Here is a 26,190-nt window from a genome sequence, read left to right as displayed (position 1 = left end):
AAAGGTCTGTCTACTCTGTATACTAAGGAAATGGGGGTTAGTTTGGTGTGGTGGGGCACTTTATGGACCCCCAGCAAGAGTTTTGGAGCCTTTCTGCCTTTGTTTCATGTCACAAGAACGGATGCTCCACAAAAGCTACTTTTGTGTTTCTAGAGCCTAGAACCGTGCCTGGCACATAGTAGGTTTGGGGTCAGATATAGCAAATTAAAACACAAGATGCCTAATTAAATATGAGTATCAACAAGTAGTTTTTTAGTATAAACATGTACTGTACCAGGCAATATTTGGGGCACACCTACGTATTAATGGTTGTTTATCTAAAATTCAAATTTAACCGGGCGTCCTGTATTTTAATATGGTAACCCTGAGTTCAATAAATATCTGCTGACTTGATTGAACGCCTCCTCTCACTTGTAAAATGGGGCTAAGACAGGCCCGCCCTCGGGGTTGATGGGAGGAGTATATGAAGCGCCTGGCACTCAGCGAGCGCTCAGTTTATTTGATTGCTCGGGGACCATCTAGCGAGTGGAAAACCCTCCCACTTTTAAACATACAGAGGATAAGAAGGCCTTCTGGCCAGAGGTTCTCAGGCCTGGCCTAGGTTGCACACACCTGCGGTCCGGCCAGCCTTTTCCGGGTCAGGTGACCGCGCGTGGTCACGTGACCTGGCCCGAGTGCGGGCGGTGGAAGGCGGAAGTGGGAGAGGAGTTGGGCGCCGCTTCTGTGGCCGCAGCAGGTAGCGAGCACCGGCTCTGGGGGCGCGGCGGGCGGGCGGGGGCGCGGGGAAGTCCGGGAGTGGCGGGCGGCGCGGGGTGGGCCGGGGGAGGCGCGGCCAGGGCGCTGGGGGGCGGCGGCTTCCTGTGGGAGGGGCCTGGCGCGGCGGTTCCGGCCTCCGAGGAGGGGTGTCCCGGTTCCCGCCCGAGAGGGGTGGGCTCGCCGCGGGTCGTGCGCGGGGGCTGCTCCGAGGTGGGCGCGAAGGCAGTCATGGGTTCGGCGGCCAGCAAGTCCTCCCGGAAGGGGAAAGCATCTTAGGTGCCAGGGGTGAAGAGGAGTGACCTTTGTGCAGGGATCGGAACAGGGGGAAGGGGCGACTTGGGACTGAGTTGGAATGGGTCGCCTGATATTGGGCGAGTGACATGGGGGGAAAGAAGGAGAAATCAGTATGAAGATGCAGCCTGAACTGCACCTGAGAGTCTTTTCCTTCCTTCCTCTTTGTAAATGATTGGTACCCGAGACTTTGGTTTTGGTCCCATTCAGTTTTTAAACTTCAGGAAGGATCACAGAATCTTGATCATCTTGCTTTCGTCACACCCACTTACTCCTGCTTGGGTAGGGTTTCCACTTCTTGGGAACCTAGCCCTTGGGATCATCTTTCTTTGAGATTTTCTCAGATCAGATCAACTTCTGGGCTTAAAAAAAAGAGTGTGGGCACTTTGCTCTGGCCATAAAATGGCTTTTAGCCTACCATGTTGAGCACGACCTAATGCCAGCATTACCTCACCAATGCAGAGACTGCTGTAACCTTGGACACTGTCTACCTACCCTGCTTCATGAGTTTTCCTCTTTCTTCAGTTTAAATTATTCAGTTTCTTTTATCATGTGACTGCTTATCTTGACAAACTGTAACTAGGTAGCTGACTGAGAGGTCTGTGTTTTGTTCCTTAGAACTGGGACCTGGATCATAATTTTGAGATTAAATACCTGTGCTAAAGCTGTTTATCCTCTTTTTCCTTGTGTTTACTAACATTTGCAAAAGTTGAATGAATTTCACAGATGTGGTACAATTGGAGTGAATGTTCAAACTGGACATTTACAGGAGCCGGAGTTGTTTTGGGTTACAAGTAGGAAAAAGAAAAGTACTTTGCTAATGTATAATGAGTTCAGGTTTTTGGAGTACTTGACAAACATTTAAAAATTGATTTATGTGGCAGCTCTGTGAGTTAGATTGGGAAGGTGTTATTCCCATTTCACAGTGAACAAACAGACCTAAGAGAGATGACTTGATTTTTTGACAGTTGTTTGCTTTTTCTTGTCTGCTGGTCTCTTTCTCCTTGCTAGACTGCAAATTCCTCAAGGGCAGGATTCATATCTTATTTGACTTATTTGGCTTCTAGCCTAGTGCCTGTCATGTTGTGGGCACTTTGTGTTTGGTGAATAAATGAATTTCTAAAGGTCACAGACCTGTAAGTGGAGGACAAGAGATTTGAACCTGAGTCCTAGCTCTTCTCTTGTCAGACAAGCTTGCCATTTTCTGTTATTGGTCCATGTGAAAATGACGGGCATGAGGAAAAGGCTTGGGTTGGCTTCTCAGTCTGCTTTATTTAGTGACTACTTTCCCAATTGTAAAGAGCTTATGACAGCATCTCATTTAATCTTCACCATGATCCTGTGGAGGTTGGAATTGTCCCTATTCTGCAGATGAAGAAACTGAGGCTCAGTGAAGTCCTTGCTTTAGAGTCTGGGTAGTGAGTGACTGAGTAGGGACTCACGCCCAGGCATTTTATCCTTAGACCCATTCTTTTCCAATTATAGAGGCAACATAAAGTTTTATTTTTTATTTTTTTTTTTTTTATTTTTTATTTTTTTTCTTTTTGCAGTACGCGGGCCTCTCACCGCTGTGGCCTCCCCCGCTGCGGAGCACAGACTCCGGACGCGCAGGCCCAGAGGCCATGGCTCACGGGCCCAGCCGCTCCGCGGCATATGGGATCCTCCCAGACCGGGGCACGAACCCGTATCCCCTGCATCGGCAGGCGGACTCCCAACCACCGCGCCACCAGGGAGGCCCTAAAGTTTTATTTTAAAATATTTTTTCAAGTGGACAAAGTATGACATTTTAAGGGAAAAATAGTACAGGTTACAGCAAAAATTGTGAATATGGAGTGTAACTGAAGTTTTGAAAATCCTGTGCTATATCATAGCTGCCTCTTCCTGGGGAAACATTTTTTCATTCAATGAATATATATAAGTACCTACTCTGTGCCAGGCATTGTTCTAGAGTTGCATTGTCCAGTATGGTGGTCAATTTCCAGTACTGAACACTGGGGGTAGGCTATGAGTATAAAATACACACCAGATTTTTGAAGACTTAATATGAAAAAAAAAGGTAAACTATCTCATTGATTTTTTAAAATATCATAATAAATGATAAATATATTCTATAAATCATAACATTTAAAGTTTATTGGGTTAAATACAATAGAATTGAAATTTCCTCTGTTTCTTTGTAGTTTTTATTTTTTTAATAAAAAAAAATTTTTTAAGCTGTACCTATTTTAAATTTATTTATTTATTTATTTTAGGCTGCATTGGGTCTTTGTTGCTGCGCGTGGGCTTTCTCTAGTTGCAGCGAGCGGGGGCTACTTTTCATTGCAGTGCGCAGGCTTCTTATTGCGGTGGCATCTCTTGTTGCGGAGCACGGGCTCTAGGCGCGCGGGCTTCAGGAGTTGCGGCACACGGGCTCAGTAGTTGTGGCTCGCAGGCTCAGTAGTTGTGGTGCACGGGCTTAGTTGCTCCGCAGCATGTGGGATCTTCCCGGACCAGGGCTTGAACCAGTGTTCCCTGTATTGGCAGGCGGATTCTTAACCACTGCGCCACCAGGGAAGTCCCCTATTTAGTTTTTAAAATGTTTCCTAGAAAATTAAAAATTATATTGGACAGTGCTATTATGAACACCAGGACTATAGTACACAAGGAAGGCAAAACCCCCTGCCCTTGTGGATCTTAAATTTTAGTGGGGAAAGGCACAATAAACAAAATAACCAAGTAAAATGCACATTACATTGTAATAAAGGAGGGAGGCAGGATGTGGGTTGTTGGCTGGCATTGCGGTTTTGAAGAGGGTCCTTAGAAAGTCTTCCTGAGAAGGTGACGGTTGAGCAAAGATCTGAAGGAGGTGAGAAAATGAGCCGTGTGGCTAAATGGGGACACAGTGGTCCAGGCAGAGGAAAGAGCAAGCTCAAAAGCCCTAAGGAAGGGCCACCCCTGGCAGGTTGGTGGACCTGCCTGGAGGCCGGTGTGGCTGGAGGGGGTGGTGAAGGGGGGATGGAGAGGATGAGGTCAGAGAGGCGTTGGGGGTAAGGGAGAGATGGGCAGGTTGTGGGGGCCTTGCAGGCTCTCGTGGGGATGTTGATTTTCCCTCAGAGTGAGTTGGGCCATTGGAGGGTTTTGAGCAGTGGAGTGGACACGTTTCATCCTGCCTTCTAACAGACTTACTCTGGTTGCCTTGTGGAGAAAGCAAAGAGAAGTGAGGAGTAGAAGCAGGGAGACAGGTTTAGAGGCTCCTGCCATGATCCAGGTGAAGGATGGCCTGGGTGGTAGTGATGGAGGTGGCCAGCAGCGGTCAGGCCCTGGGTATATTTTGAAGTACAGCCAACAGGGTGTGTGGAGGTGGGATGTGAGAGGAAGAAAGGAGTCACGGCAACACTGCAATCTTTGGCGTGAACACCTGGAAGAATGGAATTGCCATTAACTGAAATGGGAAGACTGTAGGAGGAACAGGGCTGGGGCTGAATTTCTTTCACACTGATTGTAAAATGCCCAGTAGAAAAACAAGTGAAGGTGTCATGGGCAGTTAGATAGGGAAGTCTGGAGCCGGGCTGGGCTGGGGATGTACATGTGGAAGCAGTGAGCACGAAGATGGTATTTAGAGCTAAGAGACTGAGGGAGGTCACTTAGGGCGTAATGTGGATACATAGCCAAGAGGAGTGCTAGAAGTTCAATTCTGAGACAAAAATCTCAGTTTATACTATTATACTAGTAGGTATTTTAAGTATAGCAAAGTGTTGCATTATATCTTGGGGAACTCGGTTTTCTCTCCTTTTCACTTTTCATTTAAAGACCGTTTTGCAAACCACAAGCTAATGGGTCTCTTTTCTTCCTAAGGAGGCTACTCTTCCAAGCGTGCGTCTTTGTAGTGCTGCTGAAATCAATATAAGTCCCAGTTTCTGGAATTAGTCAGGCTTTCTGGGTTGGCAACCAATTTAGAGACCTCCAAGAAGGATGGGAAAGAGACAGCTTGGAAGGATGGGTAATGGCTTTTTAATGTTTAAAATATTGGTTCTACCTAACATTATTGAATGTATGTTGTTGCCAGGCATCCTGCTGTTTTATAGATTTAAAACAAACAACCTCACTGTGGTGAAGTGACCTGCGCATGAGGTCATGTAGCTAAGAGATGGAGGAGCTGGCATTTGAATCTTAGTCTTCTGAGCCCAGATCTGATGCTTCTGTCAGTAAGGTATGCAGTAGTGGATGCGTGAACATCACCTTCCACTGGAATCAAGTCAGTGAGTGACTTTGGGTTGCTTCAGACTATTACAGACTCTGGAATTTCTGAGAGGTAGGGAAGATCTTGTTTCTCTTAAAAAGAGCCAACTGAATCTTTTTGAGAAGGTTGTAGTCCCCTGTTCCTGCCTCACCCCCAGCAGCTTGAAAACAAACATTCAGTGCTTTCAGTCAAGTGTTGATCACCATTTCTAGGAATATACCAAATATCAAGACTTGGCAGCCCTGACCTAGGGCAGGTCCTCTTTCTCTCTGTGTCACCCATGCCTTTTGCTTCCTGTTTTGTCCTTAGAACTGCTTTCCAGTCTCTCTCTCTCTCTTTTTTCCAGTCCCTCTCTCTCTTTTCTTTATTCCAGTCTCTCTCTCTCTTTTCTTTTTTTTCTGGCTGTGCTGTGCGGTTTGTGGGACCTCACTTCCCCAGCCAGGGATTGAACCCGGGCCATGCCAGTGAAAGCCTAGAATCCTAACCTCTAGGCCACCGGAGAACTCCCCAGTCTCTTTTATTACTAGCTTATAATTCCACTGCGCTTCCAATGCTGTGACTTCCTATGTCCCTCCCTCCCTCTCTTCTTATGTGCTTGGTCTTTGTACAGATGGCATTTGGCCAAGTTCAGTTCTGTTTGATTGTTTTTCAATATGGGCCTTTGGGGAATGGAAGGTAACTCAATGCTGAACAGAGGAAAGAGGCGGAGAAAGAAGCATTAGTGTTGGAAAAGCATGAGAGGGTGGAGGGAAGGAAGAATCTTTTGAATAGACCCTTCTCATCCGCATCTTTCAAGAAGTGGATACAGGGCAGATCTGTACTTATAAATAAGAAGCACTGCCTGTTTCCACAGTGGCCTAATTAAAAATAAAATCTTGGTGCTGGTGAGTCGTTTTTGCTCTTCCCTGCCTCATCTGCTACACAGGTTCTTTCATCTCAAGATCAGTGTTCAGTGATTTCTTGACTCAAAGCTGGGTCAAGAATTTCAGGAATCTCAGAGCCTAGAATTTCAACATCAAGAAGAACAAGTTGGGCTTCCCTGGTGGCGCAGTGGTTAAGAGTCCACCTGCCGATGCAGGGGACACGGGTTCGTGCCCCGGTCCAGGAAGATCCCACATGCCATGGATCGGCTGGGCCCGTGAGCCATGGCCGTTGAGCCTGCGCGTCCGGAGCCTGTGCTCCGCAACGGGAGAGGCCACAACAGTGAGAGGCCCGTGTACTGCAAAAAAAAAAAAAAAAAAAAGAAGAACAAGTTTAGCTTGTAGTAATACTTGAAGAGCACTTAGTATTTGCTGGCTGCTTTACCTGAACTCATTTATTCCCTACGATAATCTTATAAGGTAGTGCTATCATTAGGTTCATGTCACAGATGAGGAAACTGAAATTTAGAGAGGATGAGAAGTAACTTGTCCAGTGCCACTCAATGGCTAGTGACTGGTGAAGCCTATTTGTTTCCAAAAGATTTACTGGTCTGAAAGGTTCTTGCCGAAGTTGGGTGATAAGAATAATCAGGTACTTCAGATATTGCAAGAACTGTCACTTGCTAAATCTGACATGTGTTTGCTTTCTCCTGCCAGAAGCTCTTCGAGGATTTATTTAATGGGGGACTCTTAGAGTAAGATATCTGAGCTCCCAGAGGGCAGGGGCCCCGTGGCATTCTGCTTTGTATTTCCAGGGCCTGGCACAGAGTGGGGTCTATGAGCATCTGTTGAAAGACTGACCGTGGCTCAGGACTGGGTGGGGTGAATCAAAGGGGTCTGGAAGAGGTACAGTCAGAAGGCTGGCTGCCCTCTTGCTGAAGGTGCCCTTGACCGTTATAGTCCCCTGGCTTCAAGAATCAACCCATCCTGGAAATTCCCTGGCGGTCCAGTGGTTAGGACTCGGCACTTTCACTGTGGTGACCTGGGTTCAGTCCCTGGTCGGGGAACTAAGATCCTGCGAGCCGCATGGATTAGCCAACAACAACAACAAAAAAGAGTCAACCCATCCTAATAAGACAAATGTTGAGTTTTCCATTGACTGATGAATCGATGAACAAAATGTGATCTGTCCTTACAAATGGAATATTATTATTTTTTAAAAAATATTTATTTATTTATTTATTTATTTTGACTGCACCGGGTCTTAGTTGCGGCACCCAGGATCTTTTAGTTGCAGCATGCATGTGGGATCTAGTTCCCTGACCAGGGATCAAACCCAGGCCCCCTACATTGGGAGCATGGAGACCTACCCACTGGACCACAGGGGAAGTCCCTGGAATATTATTCAGCTAGAAAAAGGAATGAAATACTGATACATGCTACGGTGTGGGTGAACGTTGAAAACATGATGCTAATGAAAGAAGCCAGATGCAAAAGACTACATATTGTATGATTCCAATTATTTGACATGTCCAGAATAGGCAGATCCGTAGAGACAGAGAGTAGATTAGTGGTTAGGGGCTGGGGAGCCAAGAGGAATGAGGAGTGACTATTAATGGGTATGAGGTTTCTTCTGGGGTGATGAAAATGTTCCGGAATCCGATAGTGGTGATGGTTGTACAACTGTGAATATACTAAAGCCCACCAAATTGTACGCTTTAAAAGGGTGACCTTACAGTGTGTTAATTATATTTCAACAAAAATAAACAGAATCAACCATGCATCCTCTCCTGTTTGTTCTGTCCAGGTCAAGTCAAGATTCTGATGCAGGTGACGGCAGCTCCTTTATTCTCTGGGTGCCACATGTTATTCAGCTTTTCCTCTATTATTCCCAGTTGAATATGTTGAAAAGTAATCTCCCTGCCTTTTTGATCTCAGGCATTTCAAGTATTTTAACCAAAGAGGACTATGATAGATCTTTGTTGTCTTTCTGGATGCCTCTGGGAACCCCGAACCAGTAGGCGGACCCTTGAGATACTTGATTTCGCTAATGAGAAGGACTCAAGAATTACTACCCTAGAGAATAGTTTCTTCTAACAGCCAGTGGATTACAGGCAAAGAAAGTTTGTTTGTTTTTTTCTTGTTTCAAAGTAAAGGTGTAAGGGCACTGTTTCTTCCTTTTGGGGCAAAGCTGATAAGCCCCTGGCAGCTGGTAGTTGAGGTTGTACCATAGTCTAACTCTGAGCCGAGGGCAGCTACCCTTCTGGTACCCATGCAGGGCCTGGGGCATGCCTGTGTCATAGAAAAAAGGAAGAAATCGGAGAGAACGAAGGGCCTAGCAAAGTAGAAAAGGAAAGAGAGGTGAAGAGGAGGAGGAGGATGGTAAAGCTTTCATGTGAAGACCAGCGAGAAGCTGCCTTTTACTCTTCTCTTGTGGCCCTTCTTGCTTCATTCTGTCACTTTTCATTAAAACAGACTCTTCTCAAATTCTCAAAGGCTAATCAGTTGTGATGGTGTTAGTAATGGCATCAACAAATTGTTCTGAGTAGAGTGTGAAAAATACTCATTTTTTAAAAAGTAATGAAATAAAACATAATGATACGTTTAGGATTCTGGTTTGTATCTGGAGTCACAGTTAAGAAACAGATGACAATTTCAGCAAGACCACAGCCCCCTGTGACTGCAGGGGTTCTTTCTTTCTTTTTTTTTTAAAGCTTTATTTTATTGACTGATTGGCTGTGCTGGGTCTTAGTTGCAGCATGCAGGATCTTCATTGTGGCATGAGGGATCTTTTAGTTGCAGCACGTGGACTTCTTAGTTGTGGCATGCGTGTGGGGTCTAGTTCCCTGACCAGGGATCAAACCCAGGCTTCCTGCATTGGGAGCGTGGAGTTTTACCCCCCGGACCACCAGGGAAATCCCTGCGGGGGTTATTTCTTAAGGGAGGTTACAGCGGGGCCTGGGTCCAGGTGGATATGGAAGTCAAGTGCCCCAAGGATGTGTTGTTGGAAGAGGCTTTTCAGTTTCAGCTTGCTGTCATGAAATCCGCATCTTCTAAAAGCCTCTGTCCTTAATCGTGTTAATTTCCAATTCCTCCTGTGTGTAACAAATTATCACAGACTTGGTGGTTTAAAACAACTGAAATTTGTTCCTGTATAGTTCTGGAGGCCAGAGGTCTGAAATCAAAGTGTCAACTGTGTCAGCAGAGCTGAGATCCCTCTGCGCACTCGGGGAGAAATCCTGCTTTGCCTCTCGTAGTGGCTCTAGGCATTTGTGGGTTTGAGGTTGTGAGACTCAAATCTCAGCCCCAGTCTTTTTTTTTTGGGGGGGGGCACACAGCTTGCGGGATCTTAGTTCCCTGACCAGTGATTGAACCCGGGCCATGGCAGTGAAAGCGCTGAGTCCTAACTGCTGGACCACCAGGGAATTTCTTCAGTCCAGGTCTTCATGCCCTTCTTCCCTGGGTCTGTGTCTTCTCTCTTCTGTCTCCTATAAGGACACTGGGCCCACCCTAAAGGATGGTCTCATCTTGAGAGCTTTAACGTAATTACATCTATTTCCAAATAAGGTCACATTTACAGGTTCCAAGAGAGTAAGCACCTAGGCATATCTTTTGGGGACCACAGTTCAACCCCCTGCACTAATTAAATGTAGACTGGATGCTCTTGTAAAAATTAAATAAGGACATCATCCTATGACCTGATTTGAAGAGGCCCTTTGTCCTTTCTTGAATTTAAATTTTATTTATGCCCCAAATAACACACGCACTTAGTTTAGAAAGTCCAATAGCATTACATGGCTCATAACATAACAGCACTTCCTTGTTTCACTCCCTTTTGTTCTTGGTTCTTGTTCTGTAGAGTCAATGACTTTTAACGCATTGAGCTCTTTCTGGTATAGACTTCTGCATCTCTAAATGGCATCCTTATACCGTCATTTCTTAGCTTGTCAGTTTTTTTTTTTAATTGAACTATAGTTGATTTACAATGTTCTATTAGTTTCTGGTGTACAGCAAAGTGATTCAGTTATATATATATATACACACACATATATATATTCCATTACAGTTTATTACAAGGTATTGATTATAGTTCTCTGTGCTGTACAGTAGGACCTTGTTGTTTATCTATTTTATGTATAGTAGTTTATATCTGCTAATCCCAAACTCCTAATTTAATCCCTTCCTGCCGTCGCCCTTTCCCCTTTGGTAACCATGTTTGTTTTCCATCTCTGTGAGTCTGTTTCTGTTTTGTAAATTAGTTCATTTATATCATTTAAAAATATTCCATATGTAAGTGATATCATATGATATTTGTCTTTCTCTGTTTGACTTCATTTAGTATGATAATCTCTAGGTCCATCCATGTTGCTGCAAATGGCACTATTTCGTTTTTTTTATGGCTGAGTAATATTCCATTGTGTATATGTACCACATCTTCTTTATCCATTCATCTGTCGATGGACATTTAGGTTGCTTCCATGTCTTGGCTATTGTAAACAGTGTAGCTTGTCAGTTTTATATATTGCTTTTTAGCTCTTTGAGCTCTTTTCTGGTATAGACTTCTGCTTCTCTAAATGGCATCCGTACACCATCATTTCTTAGCTTGTCAGTTTTATCTGTTGCCTTTTAACCACTGAGGATGGACACTGAGCTCTCTTTCTGGCCAGTCTCCACAAATGTACTCTTCTACCCCTACCTTCTGATTACAGCCGTATCACAAGTTTTGATTAAATTGTTCATGCTATTTTGATTATAAATATTATTCACAGCTGAGCCACACTGTGTATTAGGATTACATTTCCTTTCTCATAATAGCTTTTGTTTTTACTAGAGTTGTGTATTTCCTGATTTTTTCATTTGCATAATTTTCTGTGTACCTATCACTACCTCAGCCCCAAACATTCTGTTAGAGCTAAAATAATACTTCTTTCAGTGCAATCAGATGCCTCATCTAATCTATTTTGTTAGTTTTTTTCTTTCATCTAAAGATGACACGTCTTATGAACTCTCTCATCTGGACTGGTTGCTCTTTAGGCTAATGGACAGTAATGCCTTGGGATTTCTCTTCATTGTTAATCTGGGAATTCCTTTTGCCTCTCCCATGTGAATGCACACTGTCCTCCAACTTTCTCATTTACTCCCCTAGAGCGTACCTTTCAGTAGCTTCCTAAGAAAATGAGCTTTGGAAGCAATTTTTTTGAGACATTACAAAGCTGAAAATATCATTGTTTTCCTGTCATGCTTGACTGATGGTTATGGAATTCTGGATTGGAAATAATTTTAATTATAGATTGGGATTAATCATTTTATTTAATAATTGGAAATAATTTTATCTGAAATGTGAAGCATTGCATTGTCTTCTAGCATCCAGTATTACTGTGAAGTCTGATGCCATTCTGATTCCTGTTCTTTGTAAACGTGGCTGGAAGCGTGTATACTCTTTGTTCTCGTGTTCTGAACTTTCATGACGTTTTGTCTTAGTGTGTTTTTTTGTTTTTGTTTTTCATTCATTGTTCTGGGCACTCAGGTTCTTTCTGTCTAGAAATATATATCCTTCAGCTTAGGAAAAATCTGTAACATTTCTTTGCTGTCTTTTTTTTTTCTCTTTTCTATTTCTGGACTAAGTCAGACATTGGACATTTTAAATGAATCTACTATTTTAAAAAGTCTTGGGAATTCCCTGGTGGTCCAATGGTTAGGACTCCGAGGTTCCAATGCTGTGGGCCCAGGTTTGATCCCTGGTCGGGGAACTAAGATCCTGCAAACTGCATGGCCAAAAAAAAAAAAAAAGAAAACAAAAAGGAAGAATTAAAAAAAAAGTCTTTTCTCTCCTATCTACCATCTTCTTTTTCTTCTGGTTCTATTTCTTAGAATATGTCCTCACTTTATCAACTTCGTTTCTGCCATGAGAACTGTCCTTTCCAAGAGCATTTTCTTACTCTCCGAATCAACCAACCAACCAACTTCCCTCTCTCCCTTCCTTTCTTCCTTTAAAATTACATTCTATTCTTGTTTCATGGATGCAACATTTTCTCTTATCTATCTGAATTGTCTTGAGGTTTTGTCTGACCGCGGTTACATTTAACTATGAGTTAAAAAAATTGAAATATAATTCATACCTTAAAATTCACCAGTTTGAAATGTTCAATTCAGTGGATTTTAGTAATTTTTACAAAGTTGTGCAACCATCACCACTATCCAATTCCAGAATATTTTCATCACCCAAAAGAAAACGTGTACTCCTTAACGGTCACTCTGACCCCCAACCCTCTGCCCTGGACAACCACTAATCTACTTACTGTTTATGTGGATTTACCTATTCTAGATAGTTCATATAAATGAAATACGATAATTGGATCTTTTGTTCTGGCTTCTTTCACTTAGCATAATGTTTTCAAGGTTCATCCATATTGCAGCATGAAACAGTACTTCATTCCTTTTTATGGCCAAATAATATACTACTTTATGGATATACTGCATTTTATTTATCCATTTATCAGTTGATAAACGTTTGGGTTGTTTCCACTTTTTAGCTACTACAAATAATCCTGCTATGAACATTTGTGTACAACTTTTTGTGTGGACACATTTCAGTTTGTTTGGGTATATACCTAAAAATGGAATGGCTGGGTCTTAATGGTAAGTCTGTGTTTAACTTTTTGAACAAACTGTTCCAAAGCAGCTCACCATTTTTCATTTCTTGCCTGCGGTGTATGAGGATTCCAATTTGTCCAAGTTCTCACTTGTGCTTATTATTGTATGCTTTTTGATTTTGGCCATTTTGGTTTGTGTGAAGTGGTATCTCATTGTGGTTTTAATTTCCATTTCTCTAGTGATTAATGGTGTTTGAGCATCTTTTCATGTGCTTATTGTTTATTTGTATATCTTCTTTGGAGAAATGTCTGTTTAAATCTTTTGCCCATTTTTGTTTTAGTTGGATTATTTGCCTTTTTATTGTTGAGTTGTAAAAGTTCTTTATATATTCTGGATATAAGTCTTTTATCAGTACATGATTTGCAAATATTTTCTCTCATTCTTTGGGTTCTCTTTTCATTTTCTTGATGGTTTCCTTTGAAGCACAGACATTTTAAATTTTTGATGTAGTTGAATTTATCTAGTTTTTCTTCCATTGTTTGTGTTTCTCCTATCATATCTAAGAAACCATCTCTTAATATAAAGTCATGGAATTAATTATATTTCAATAAAATAAAAAAAGAGGGCTTCCCTGGTGGCGCAGTGGTTGAGAGTCCGCCTGCCGATGCAGGGGACGCGGGTTCATGCCCCGGTTGGGGAGGATCCCGCGTGCCGCGGAGCGGCTGGGCCCGTGAGCCGTGGCCGCTGGGCCTGCGCATCTGGAGCCTGTGCTCCGCCGTGGGAGGGGCCACAACAGTGAGAGGCCTGCGTAACGCAAAAAAAAAAAAAAAAAAAGATAAAGTCATGAAGATTTACACCAATAGTTTCTTCTGTAGTTGCTCCTATATTTTGGTCTTTGATCCATTTTGAGTTCATTTTTGTCTAAGGTTTGAGGGAGGGGTCCAACTTCCTTGCTTTACACATGCATATCCAGTTGCCACAGCACCATGTGTTGAAAAGACTATTGTTCTTTTCCCACTGAATTACAGTAAGTCCCCTACATACAAACCTTCAAGTTGCGAACTTTCAAAGATGCAAACGTGCGTTTGCATGTCCAGTCATGTAAGTTAGTTCACGTGTCTGTAAGATTACTGTACTGTAAGATTAAAAATGTTATCTTTATTTTTTGTGTCTGTTTGTTTTTTATGTATTATTTGGGTGAAAAGTATTATAAACCTATTACAGTACAGTACTATGTAGCTGATTGTGTTAGTTGGGTACCTAGGCTAACTTTGTTGGACTTATGAACAAATTGGACTTACGAACATGTTCTCGGAACAGAATTTGTTTGTATGTAGGGGACTTACTGTATCTTGCACTTGTGTCTAAAATCACTTGAACATCAGTGTGGGATTGTTAAGGGAACCACTGACTGAAACTGCCCACCCTGGCCAGGCACAGTAGTAACCACTTGCCTGAGTTAGCTTACAATAGGAGGTCCTGGTAAGAAACACGGAACTAACAAGCTACCAGCAACCAGTCAAAAGGAGAGAGGAGACTCCAGTCCATATGTCCTATCAACCTCCCTTCTGGATTCCAGTGAGAAGGATTCTTCCTTTTCACTGAAATCCATCTTGGCTGAGCGATGTGTGTGCCACTAGGAAGGACCCCAAGCCAGAGTGATTGGCCAGAGATAACCTGGACACTAACCCCATCACCATAAAACCTGAGACTGTGAACCATGTGGCAGAGCAGTTCTACTGGGTTCCCTTACCCTGCTGCTGTGCACCCGGGCGCCCCTTCCCAATAAAGACTCTTGCTTTGTCAGCACTTGTGTCTCCTTGGACAATTCATTTCTGAGTGTGAGACAAGAGCCCTCTCTCGGGCCCTGGAAGGGGTCCCCCTTCCTGCAACAGGTTTGTATCTGGACTCTTAGTTCTATACCATTGCTCTGTATGTCTTTCCTTATACCAGTACCACACAGTCTTGATTACTGTGGCTTTGTAGTAAATTTTGAGATTAGCAAGTGTGAAGCCTCTGACTTTCTTCTTCAAGATATTTTGGCTATTCTGGGTCTTTTACATTTCCTTATGAATTTGAGGATCAGCTTATCCATTGAGTTCTTTTTTTCTCTTTGTTTTGATATTTGGCTTTTATGTCTGAGTCTCTCCTCAGTTGTGTATGTTTAAGTGTGCTAGGACCCAAATGAGGGAAGGTAAGTGGGGATGGGGAAACCTCTCATAGTTGATGATATAGACTTTCTCTTATCTCCCTGGATCAAGATGTTGCCTTATCCCTACTCTCAACCATGCCTTAAGTTCTCAGGTCTGACTTAACCTATCCAGAGATTAAAATTTAACTCTCTGTTTGGGATTAGGGAGGGATGAGTGCCTAGCTGAAGTGGGTGGGGACTGGAGTCTGGGACTCTTTTCCATGCAGGTTTTTACCAGCCCTCCTGTTTTTAACCCCACTTCCCCTATAGCAGGCAGTTAGATTTCAGTTTCGACTCACTTGCCACTTTCCAGAATGTTGCTGCCATCTCTGTTGTTTCCTTTTCCATTCTTTTTTAGTGGGTTTACGTTCTTTGTGTTTCTTTCCTGACATTTTGATGGGGTTTGAGAAGGGAGCAGAGATAAATATAGGTGTTTAATCTGTCATGTTCATTGAGAGCCCCTGGAAGACTCTCTGTGGGAAAAGCTGGCATCAAGGAAGGTGGTGCAATACTTAGTCTCCTTGGAACCACTCCTGGAACAGCTCCTCCACTGTATTCTGTTCCTAGAGTTACATATCACCCCACTTTTTCTTTTTCTTTTTTTTGGCTGCGTCGGGTCTTAGTTGCGGCAAGCAGGATCTTTTGTTGCAGCGCGCCAGCTCTTCATTTGCGGCACGCGGGCCTCTCTCTAGTTGTGGTATGCGGGCTCCAGAGTGCGTGGGCTCAGTAATTGTGGCATGCAGGCTCTCTAGTTGTGGCGTGTGGGCTCAGTAGTTGTGGCATGCGGGCTCTGTAGTTGTGGCGTGCAGGCTCCAGAGCGTGTGGGCTCTGTAGTTGCGCTGCAAGGACTCAGTAGTTGTGGCATGTGGACTCATTTGCCGTGCGGCATGTGGGATCTCAGTTCCCCGACCAGGGATTGAAGCCGCATCCAGTGCATTGGAAGGCGGATTCTTAACCACTGGACCACCAGGAAGTCCCCCCCACTTTTTCATTTGCAATTTTGGGACATAATTTTAGTTTAACCTTGAGCATTCTGATAGAGGTAAAGTCCTACTTTCAGTGCAGTCAAATTAGTTGAAGCCTCAGCTGATTCAGTAACACTGATCCAGTGGTTCTCGGCACAACTTCACTTTGGAATCACTTGGGTAGCTTTTAAATAACACAGCTGTCCCTGGCCCACTCCAGACCAATCCAATGAGAATCTCTGAGGTTAGGGTTTGGTTGTCAGTGGGGTTTTTTTTGTTTCGTTTTGTTTTTATTGCTCTCCAGGTATTCAAATATGTAGAAAGAATTGAGGACCACTGCTCCAAGGCATTTCATAGTTCATTAAGGATGATTTTACCTAACAGGATAAATTCAGTTGCATCTTTTTTTTTCTTAATTTTTAATTTTTTTAAATTTTTGGCTGCACTATGTGGCTTGTGGGATCCAAGCCATGCCCCCTGCAGTGAAAGCATGGAGTCCTAACCTCTGGACTGCCAGGGAGTTCTCCAGGTGCATCTCTTATCACTATCCTCCTCCTCCTCTTTCACTGCCCTCCAGCTGCTGGCCCCCTTTCTTTCCTTACACTTTCAAGACATGCAACCATCTCAAGAGCTTTAGCTCTTGCCCTTTTATCTGCCTGGAATGTTCTAACGCAGATATCCTCAGTTCCCTCCTTCTCCTGCGTCAGATCTTTGCTCAGAAGTCACCTTCTCAGTGAGACTTGCCTTGTCCACAACGTTTAACATTTCTGCTTCCAACCCCCTCCCAAATTCCTGTGTTCTTTCACTGCATGGTGTTTCCCCATACCTCTCGTCACCTCTCTAGTTCTCTTGTTTGTTCCCTATTTGGCATCCGCTTCCCACATATGCCCTTCCCCTAAGTATCAATCTTTTACTGTATAAAGAAGCCAGTGGTTGGAGCTTCATTTATTCCTTCTGCCATGCTCTTTTCTTTGTGTAGATAGAAGTTTCTGACCTATATCATTTTCCTTCTTTCTGAGGAACTTCTTTTCAACATTTCTTGCAGGGCAGGTTTTTGTTTGAGAAAGTCTTTTTTTTTCTCCTTCACTTTAAAGGGTAACTTCATTGGATACAAAATTCTAGGTTGGGGCTTCCCTGGTGGTGCAGTGGTTGAGAGTCCGCCTGCCGATGCAGGGGACACGGGTTCGTGCCCCGGTCCGGGAAGATCCCATGTGCCGCGGAGCGGCTGGGCACGTGAGCCATGGCCGCTGAGCCTGTGCGGCCGGAGCTTGTGCTACGCAAAGGGAGAGGCTACAACGGTGAGAGGCCCGTGTACCGCAAAAAAAAAAAAAAAAATCTAAGTTGCAGCACTTGGGATTTTCGTTGCGGCGTGCGGGATCTTTGGTTGTGGCATGTAGGATCTTTAGTTGCAGCGTGCATGCGGGATCTATTTTCCTGACCAGAGATCGAACCCAGGCCTCCTGCATTGGGAGCACGGAGTCTTTACCACTGGACCACCAGGGAAGTCCTGGGTTTTTTCTTTTAACACTTTAAATATTTCACTGCACTCTCTCCTTGCTTCTTTTTTAAGTTAATTTTTTGCTTTTTGTATTCATCCTGCTTGATGTTCTGTGAGCTTCCTGGATCTGTTATTTGGTGTTATGTCGTTAATTTTGGGAAATGGTTGACCATATTACTTCAGATATTTCTTTTGCTCTGTTCTCTCTTCTGATATTCCAGTCGTGTATTTTGTACCTTTTGAAATTGTCCCACAGTTCTTGACAATTCTGTATTTTCTTTTTCTTTTTTTAAAAAAATTTTTTCTCTTTGCATTTTAGTTCGAGACGTTTCTGTTAATATAGTTTCAAGCTTACTGATTCTTTCCTCAGCCACATCTAGTCTACTCATGGGCCCATCAAGGCATTCTTCATTTTTGTTACCACGTTCTGCATTTTCTTTTGATTCTTTCTTAGAGTTTCCATGTCTCTGCTTACATTACCCATCTGTTTTTATGTTGTCTACTTTTTCCATTAGAGCCCTTAACATATTAATCATAGTTATTTAAAATTCCCTGTCTGATAATTCCAAAATCTGTCATATCTGAGTCTAATTCTGATGCTTGCTTTGTCTCTTCACACTATTTTTTCTTACCTTTTAGCATAACTTATAATTTCTAACTGAAAGCCAGGCAGGATGTATTAGGTAATAGGAACTGAGGTGAATAGGCCTTTATCTAGTTGGGAGTTTTGTGTAACCTGGCTAGGAGTTGGCTTGTGTTTAATGATTGATGTAATTGTAGGTACCAGAGGCCTCAAGTTACGCTAGTATCCTTGTTTTTGTCTCCCCTGTAATCTCTGGTCTTCCCTAAGAACTCTTTCTTAAATAGAGTATACACCTTTTAGCTCTTTCAGCTGTAATCCACTGTTATTTTATTGGACCCTCGATATGGTGGCAGAGTGTGGGTGAGGGAAAGCATTTTATAATTTTATGATTAAATCTCAGTCTTTTAGTGGGTCTCTGTCCCTGGGCTGTAACCTTTACAATTGTTTATTAACTGTTTTCCTTTCTCAGTGCGATCAGAAGTCTAGAGGGGGCCTCAGGGAAATTTCCTCCCCCCAGTTGGGATAAGGCCTGGTAGAGTCTTTTTCCTGGAGTGAAGGCTGCCGTTACAAGAACACTCTGGGCATACATCACAATGGTTACTTTTCCCATTCCCCTGCCAGAGCCAGGATCATTCTTGGCTCTTTACCAGGAGAATCTTGTAGGGTAGGAATTTTTTTTTTAATGTTTTATTCATTGATGTATCATTAGCACCAAAAACAGTATATGGTACAGAATAAATGCTCAGTATGTATTGAATGATTGAATAAATACTGTTTTACGTAGATGTGGGAAAATTTCTCAGACCTAAAATGATAATAATAAACTGATGGCATTTCTCTGAGTGACTAGTTAGTCCCCAATCTAGTGTTTGTCTGTTTGCTTAGTGTTTGTGTCTCTCTAATCTAAAACCCTAAGTAAGATAGGATTGTTGTAGAGCAGTTGTTCTCAAGAGGTTTTGACTGCAGTGTTTAGTAAGACATATACATATTTTATATCATGACCCAGTATACATGAAGATGTAAATGTACATTTATCTGAACAAACTTGTTATGAAATAATACTTTCCTTTAGGTATGGTGTACTTTAATATTTTCTACTCTGTTATTTTATATTTTATTTTAAAAAGTGCTTGTTGAGATTTACATAGAGGTTAAGTTCAGAGGATAATGTGTTTTTTTTTTTTTCAAGAAATTTGGGTAGATCTACCATACTTAGTTTTGGCTTCCCCCTTTTTCTCCTGATAAATCCATGACTTCCTTGAATAATGAAATTCATTGATCATCTATAACCTTTGGTGATATTTTAAACGTGTTCTCCCTCCTCCCCCTGCCTGCCCAGGCTTATGCTAACTCAGTTTTTTTGGAAGTGATTTGAATGCAAACACTTCTCATCACTATTAGCAGGGGAAAAAATTACTTGAGTGCATGTACAGAGTCATCTATTTGTGTTGCTGAGACAGGTGTAGAGTAAAATCTGGGTCTCAGGTTTCATAAGCTTCCTAAAGTGGCTAGTAGGAGTTTGGACCTCATGCCCATTGGGAACCCTGTCCAATATGGGGCCCTGAGACAGAAATTGTAGGTACTTTGGGGTACTTTCCCTTCAACAGTAATGGTTGTCTTTATACATGGATTGCAAAGGTTCAGTTCAAGATGCCTACCTTGGGGCTTCCCTGGTGGCACAGTGGTTAAGAATCCGCCTGCTGGACTTCCCTGGTGGCACAGTCGTTAAGAATCTGCCTGCCAATGCAGGGGACACGGGTTCGAGCCCTGGTCTGGGAAGATTCCACATGCCATGGAGCAGCTAAGCCCGTGCGCCACAACTACTGAGCCTGCACTCTAGAGCCTGTGAGCCACAACTACTGAGCCTGCGGGCCACAACTACTGAAGCCTATACGCCTAGAGTCCGTGCTCTGCAACAAGAGAAGACACCACAATGAGAAGCCCATGCACCGCAATGAAAGAGTAGCCTCCGCTCGCCGCAACTAGAGAAAGCCCGTGCGCAACAACGTAGACCCAACGTAGCCCAAAAAGTAAATAAATAAAATAAATAAATGTATTTAGAAAAAAGAAAAGAAAAGATACCTACCTTGTAGTGTCAGGGTGGTATCTTGCTAATGGATCTGGAGACAAAGCTGTGCATAAATAACATGGGCTATTGTTAGTAAACAGTGGCCTGTAATTATGAAAGACATGGGAGGAAGAAAACATGGTAGTCTTATCTACTCTATTTCTACTGCTTTCCTTGTTGGTTTTGTTCTGAGCTGCCTTCGGAATTTATCTGATTGATTTTGTTTTGGAGCCACGAAGTATAGATCGAAAGGTTTGGTCTTTCTCCCATGTAACAGGCCATGTGAGGGCTTTGTGTTTCATTCTCCAGAATTCTCTCTAGTTCAGAGCAAAGGCTAAAAACAGCTAAAGCTCAGGGAGAACAAGCTAGTTTAAAAACTACCCTTAGTCGAGTTGCTACTACCCTTAGAACGAGTCCCAGTAGATGTAAAGATTTTTAAATTGTTTTCTTTTTAAAGTCTATAAATAATGGATTTCCAGCTTTTAGTGCTTTAACCTCTGTTACTAAAAGCCCCAAGGCTTAATTTACAATCATTAATCTTTCCTTCATTACTCAAGATATCATCTTATTATCCCCTTTAAAATTATTGTTAAATTATGAAAAAGATCAAACATATGAAGTGGTTCAGAGAATAAGATAACAAACAGTCATAAAAGCCACCATCTGGATTTAATGAATAGTAGCATTTTGCCATATTTGCTTCAGAACTTCTTCCTTTAAAACATGAAATGCTGCAGATACAGTCGAAGTTCCCTTGGTCTCTCTGTTCACTCCAGTTCCCCTGCTCCCTCTTCCGCTACCCCAGAGGTAACTTCTCTCCTGAACTTGGTGTGGTTCCTTCCCATCCATGCTTCTATACTTTCATACCATTTATGTGTGTCCACAACAGTAGATACAATTGTTTTGTGAAGGTTCAAGTGTATACCAATGACATTGCCTTACACTTAGGCTATCACTTGCTTTTTTTTTTTTTTTTTTTTTAGTTCTAGTATTATGGTTTGGGGTTTGTACATATAGGTTGAATTCATACATTTCAAGAACTATATAGCATCCCATTTTATAACTATTTCACAATTTATTCATTCCCTCATTGATGGACATTTAGGTTATTTATAAATTTTTGCTGTTATAAACATTGCCACGATGAACATTTTGAACATGGTTTCTTCTGCATTTGTTGGAAGATTTTCCCCTGGCAAATATCTAGGAGTGGAATCCTGGGAACTACAATATATGCATCTTTAACTCTGTCGGAGGTTACCAGGTACCATCTAACTTGCACTGCTTCCAGAAACCTGTGAGGCTTCTCAGCAACACTATTGTCAGACTTCTGATCTTTTGCTAATCTGATGGGTAAAAGAGTTGATATGTTTATTGCTTTACTAGAAAAACTTTAAGAGAGTCAAAACATTATCCTTGGGCTTCCCAGGTGGCGCAGTGGTTGAGAGTCCGCCTGCCGATGCAGCGGACACGGGTTCATGCCCCGGTCTGGGAAGATCCCACATGCCGCGGAGTGGCTGGGCCCGTGAGCCATGGCCACTGAGCCTGCATGTCCGGAGCCTGTGCTCCGCAACGGGAGAGGCCACAACAGTGAGAGACCTGCGTACCGCAAAAAAACAAACAAAACAAAACAAAACAAAACATTATCCTTTTGAATTTCAGAAAGTTGATGCTCCTCTTCATTCATTCAATAAATATGGAGTTCTTACTAGGAGCCAGGCACTATTCCAGATAGTAGGCTACAGGACTAAGAGGGGGACACACATCTCAGCCCTCATGGAACTTACGTTCTAGAGGAGGGAGACAATAAATACAAGAAATCAATACACTATGAACCGTGTCAGTGATAAATGCTAAGGCAGAAAGGTAAACTAGGGAAGGATGGGTACAGTGTGTGTGGAGAGGTGGGGTTGACAGGGTGGCCAGGGAAGGCCCCTTAAGAAAGCAACATTTGAGTTAATGCCTGGAGGCAGTGAAGGAATAAGCTGTATATGTGGACAATTGGGAAAAGAACTTTCTAGACAGAGGGGCAGAAGTCTGATGGGGGAACATGGCTGGCATGTTCAAGCGACAGCGAGGAGGCCCATGGGGAAGGTAGGGAGAGGGGAAAGAAATGGGAGGCAAGGTCAGAGAGGTGTGTGGTAGTGTGTCACGCCAACCTTCCAAGGTCATTACAAGGACTTTGAGGTAGATGGGAAGCCACTGGATAGCTTCCAGCTTTTGAATAGCACAGTGATATGATCTGATTACATATTAAAAGACAGGACTCTTGCTGAACGTAGAAATTCGATTGAAGGGGGCAGAGGGCAGAAGCAGGAACCCAGCTAAGAGATGATGGTGTTTGGAGCAAGGCAGTGACAGTGGAGATGGAGAGAAATGTTTGAGCTTGGAAATATTTTAAAGGTGGAATCAATAGGATTTATTGATGGGTTGAATGTGGGGTGTGAGAGGGAAAGGGGAAGCACGAATGAGCCCCAGAATTTTGGCCTGAGCCACTGGATGGAGGGAGTTGTCATTAACTGAGATGCGGAACAGGACTGAGGGCGAGTATCAGAAGCTCAGTATTGTCAGTGCGCAAAGAGGACCTGAGGTTCAAGGGTGAGGTTCGTACTGGACACACCCATTTGGGATTGTCCCCAAATAGATGGTATTTAAAGCCATGAGACGGGTTGAGATAACCAAGGGGAGACGTGCAAGGCCTGAGCTATGGGACACTCAGGTGGTTAGAGGTTTGGGAGCAGAGAAGGAGCAAACAAAGGAGGCTGAGGAAAAGCAGCCTGAGAGGCAGGAAGAGAATCAGGCAGGTGTGGTGTCCTGGAAGCCAAGAGGAGAAAGCATTTCAAGGAAGAAAGAGTCATCTACCCATTTTGTCAGGTGCTGCCAATAGGTCATCTAAGACAAGGATTGAGAATTCACTCTTGGATTTAATACCATGGAGGTCTGGTCTCTAGAAGTCTTGATAAGAATAGTTGTAGTACTGTATTCCTATATGTTACCCACAACATTTCAGAAGTTTCCACTGCTACTTTATGTGTAAGTAAAATGCCTGTTACAGACTAGTCCAGAAAAAAACTGGTCCCTTAAAATTTTTTTGGACTGGAAATCTTATAAATAAGGCAAATGGTTTTGTTTTGTTTTGTTTTGGCTAAATCTCGAAGCCTAGAATTCTTTGACTTCAGTTGTGGAAAATGTCAAAATCAATGTGACTTAGCAGTAGCTGCATTTAATTCTCATACAAATGGCTTCCATTCTTAGAGTAATATGGTACATTCATAACCACATTTTAAGTCTGAACAGCTCTTCAGAATAGGGAGTTAGGAGAGAGATCAGATACAAATAGAATGAAAGAAGGTATAAATGATGTTGAATAGAATAGGAGTTTCATAGTGTTTTTATAGCAGCTGTTCTCAGGTATGGTCCTCAGGCCCCTGGTGGCCCCTCGAGAGTTTTAGGGTTTTGCAGGATCAAAACTGTTTTCTTGATAACTTTGCCTTTTTCACTGTGACACATGCACTCATGGTGCAAAAGCAAAGGTCAGTGAAACTGTTGGTGCCATAGCACGAATCAGGGCACTACCACTGGCCTGGGCTGCTGTCATTGTGTTCCTCATGGCCCGCTCAGTAAAAAGGAAAGAAAGCCAGTTTCACTTAAGAATGTGCTTGATGAAGCAGTAAAAATTACCAATTGTATTGTCTTTACTCATGTACATGCATGTCTTTTTAATATTCTATGTGATGAAAATGGGAAATACGCCTAAAGCACTTCTCCTGCATACTGAAGTATAATTGTTGTGTTGAGAAAAAGCACTTGTATGACTGAATTAAAAGCTGTATTACATAGTTGCTTTTTTCATGAAATACCATTTTGACTTTAAAAAAATCAACAGATAAACTAGCATTAATAGATTTGGGTGTTTGGCAGACATTTTCCTGAAGATGAATGAAGTAAGCCTGTCACTTCAAGGAAAACAACTGACAGTGCTTGTTGCCAATGATAGAATATGAGTTTTTAAGTGAAAATTAGAATTTTGGAACACTTCCATCTACCACAAAGAGCTTGACAACTTCCCAATACTCAAAAACTTGTCTGATGAGGTCAGTGGTGACATTCACAAATGTGATATTTTGGATAGGGTATAATGAAATGTGTCAACATTTGGAATATCTATAGAACTCAGTGAGCCAAATATTTTCCAAATGACAAATGACGATGTTACACAATTATGTATGAGTAAAAGATCCACTCAAAATGCAAGATAGACTTTTGCTTCTAGCCAAGATGGAGTGACGGGGATGCCTTATGGCTAATGAGGTCCATCAGAAATTATTTCATGTGCTTTGTTGGCCAGGTCCGTGTGCACATCCAGGTGATAGCAGAGTAGTCAACTGGATGAATGTTGGGCTTTGGAATCAGAAAATGTAGATTGAATCCTGGTCTGTCATTTCCTTGGCCAATAAGCACATTTACTGGTATATCTTCTTGGAGAAACTTTTATTAAAATCTTCTGTCCATTTAAAAAATTGGTTTAATATTACTTTAGAAAATTTTTTTAATGTTTAAAATTTTTATTTATTTATTTTTTGGCCACACCGTGAGGCATTTGGGATCTTAGTTCCCTGACCAGGGATTGAACCCATGCCCCCTGCAGTGGAAGTTCAGAGTCTTAACCACTGGACTGCCGGGAGGGTCCTTACTTTTTAAAAAAATGTTGAACTGTGACTTTCTTTTTGGAGATATTATTTTAGGCTCTCCCTCCTTAAGAGGTTGATGTAGCAGTGCTGCGTCCTTCTTAGCCCATCCAAGTCCTACCCAGATTCAGTAGTCATTATGAGATAGACACCACTCTGCCTGAAGCAGCATGGCTGCAGTTGCTTAGATGTTTATATTTTCTTTTTTAAAAAAATAATTTTATTTATTTATTTATTTATTTTTGGCTGTGTTGGGTCTTTGTTGCTGTGCGTGGGCTTTCTCTAGTGGCGGTGAAGGGGGCTACTCTTTGTTGCTGTGCATGTGCTTCTCATCGCGGTGGCTTCTCTTGTTGAGGAGCACGGGCTCTAGGCGTGCGGGCTTCAGTAGTTGTGGCACGCGGGCTCAGTAGTTGTGGCACACGGGCTTATTAGTTGCTCCGTGGCATGTGGGATCTTCCCGGACAAGGGCTTCAACCCGTGTCCCCTGCTTTGGCAGGTGGATTCCTAACCACTGCACCACCACTGAAGTCCTGGATGTTTATATTTTCTTGCTTCTATCTCTTTAAACTTAGATACTAAAATTGGGTTCAGTTCCTCAGTCTCTTATCAGATATCCTCTAAACCTGCTGCTTTGTTTGTCTTTCAGTTTCCTGGTGATGACATGGCATCTGCCAGCTCCAGCCGGGCAGGGGTGGCCCTGCCTTTTGAGAAGTCTCAGCTTATTCTGAAAGGTGAGTGGCACTGTATGAAGTTTGTCATTTCAGGTCCAGCCCCATCTTTGGGAAAGAGGTGGAATTATACCACACTTTGGCTTACGAGTGTAACTATTCATTCTTATAGGGTTGTCATATTATAGCTGGAGTTTTTGAAGAGGAGGGGGAAAAAAAGAACTTTTGGAAAGAATTATATAAAATGGAGAATCCTCCCTTCCCCAGGGCTCTTTTCTATCTACGCTCATTCCCTTGGTGAGCTCATCCGAACATTCTCACTTTAAATGCCTCCAATAGTAGGATCACTGCCACATTTGTATCTTCCAGCCTGGCCTTGTTTCTGAACTCCAGGTTTGTATATCCAATAGCCCACTTGGCATCTCCACTTGAGGGCTTAGTAAACGTCTAAAATGTGACATGCCTGGAACTGACCTGATTTGTTTTTTCTTTTCCTCAATATCCTGTATTCAGCAGATCTGGTTGTGTCTACATTCAAAATGGTGGACAGCGTTCAGCCACTTCTCACCACCCCTGCTGACCCACCAGCTGGCACCACCTCTGCCCTAGATTAAGGCGGTAGCCTCCTAACCTGGCTTCCTACTTCTGCCCTTTGCCCCGCTTCATTCTGTTTATCACACAGCAGCCAGTGATCTTGTTACAGTGTAAGCCAGCTCCTGTTACTTCTCTGCTCAAACACATCAAGGACTGTCTATCTCACTCCATGTACAAGCTGAAGATCCCACGTGATACGACCCCTTCCATTTCTC

At 42.8% G+C, this 26,190-nt stretch overlaps 1 protein-coding gene across 1 annotated transcript in view; it reads left to right on the top strand.

Annotated features, from left to right (window-relative positions):
* The first annotated feature begins 578 nt into the window (after positions 1-578).
* Positions 579-26,190, top strand: part of WWP2 (WW domain containing E3 ubiquitin protein ligase 2) — a 147,544-nt gene continuing 121,932 nt past the window's right edge. The window contains exons 1-2 of the mRNA XM_081215321.1: positions 579-736; positions 25,360-25,444. Coding sequence (XP_081071447.1) covers positions 25,375-25,444 — 70 coding nt within the window. The 5' untranslated portion in view covers positions 579-736; positions 25,360-25,374. The remainder of the gene's footprint in view (positions 737-25,359; positions 25,445-26,190) is intronic.

The sequence above is a fragment of the Mesoplodon bidens genome, assembly GCF_964165515.1.
Source record: "Mesoplodon bidens genome assembly, chromosome: 18".
NCBI lineage: Eukaryota > Metazoa > Chordata > Mammalia > Artiodactyla > Ziphiidae > Mesoplodon > Mesoplodon bidens.
Note: the sequence above shows the minus strand (reverse complement) of the source record. Positions and strands in the feature narration are given on the sequence as shown.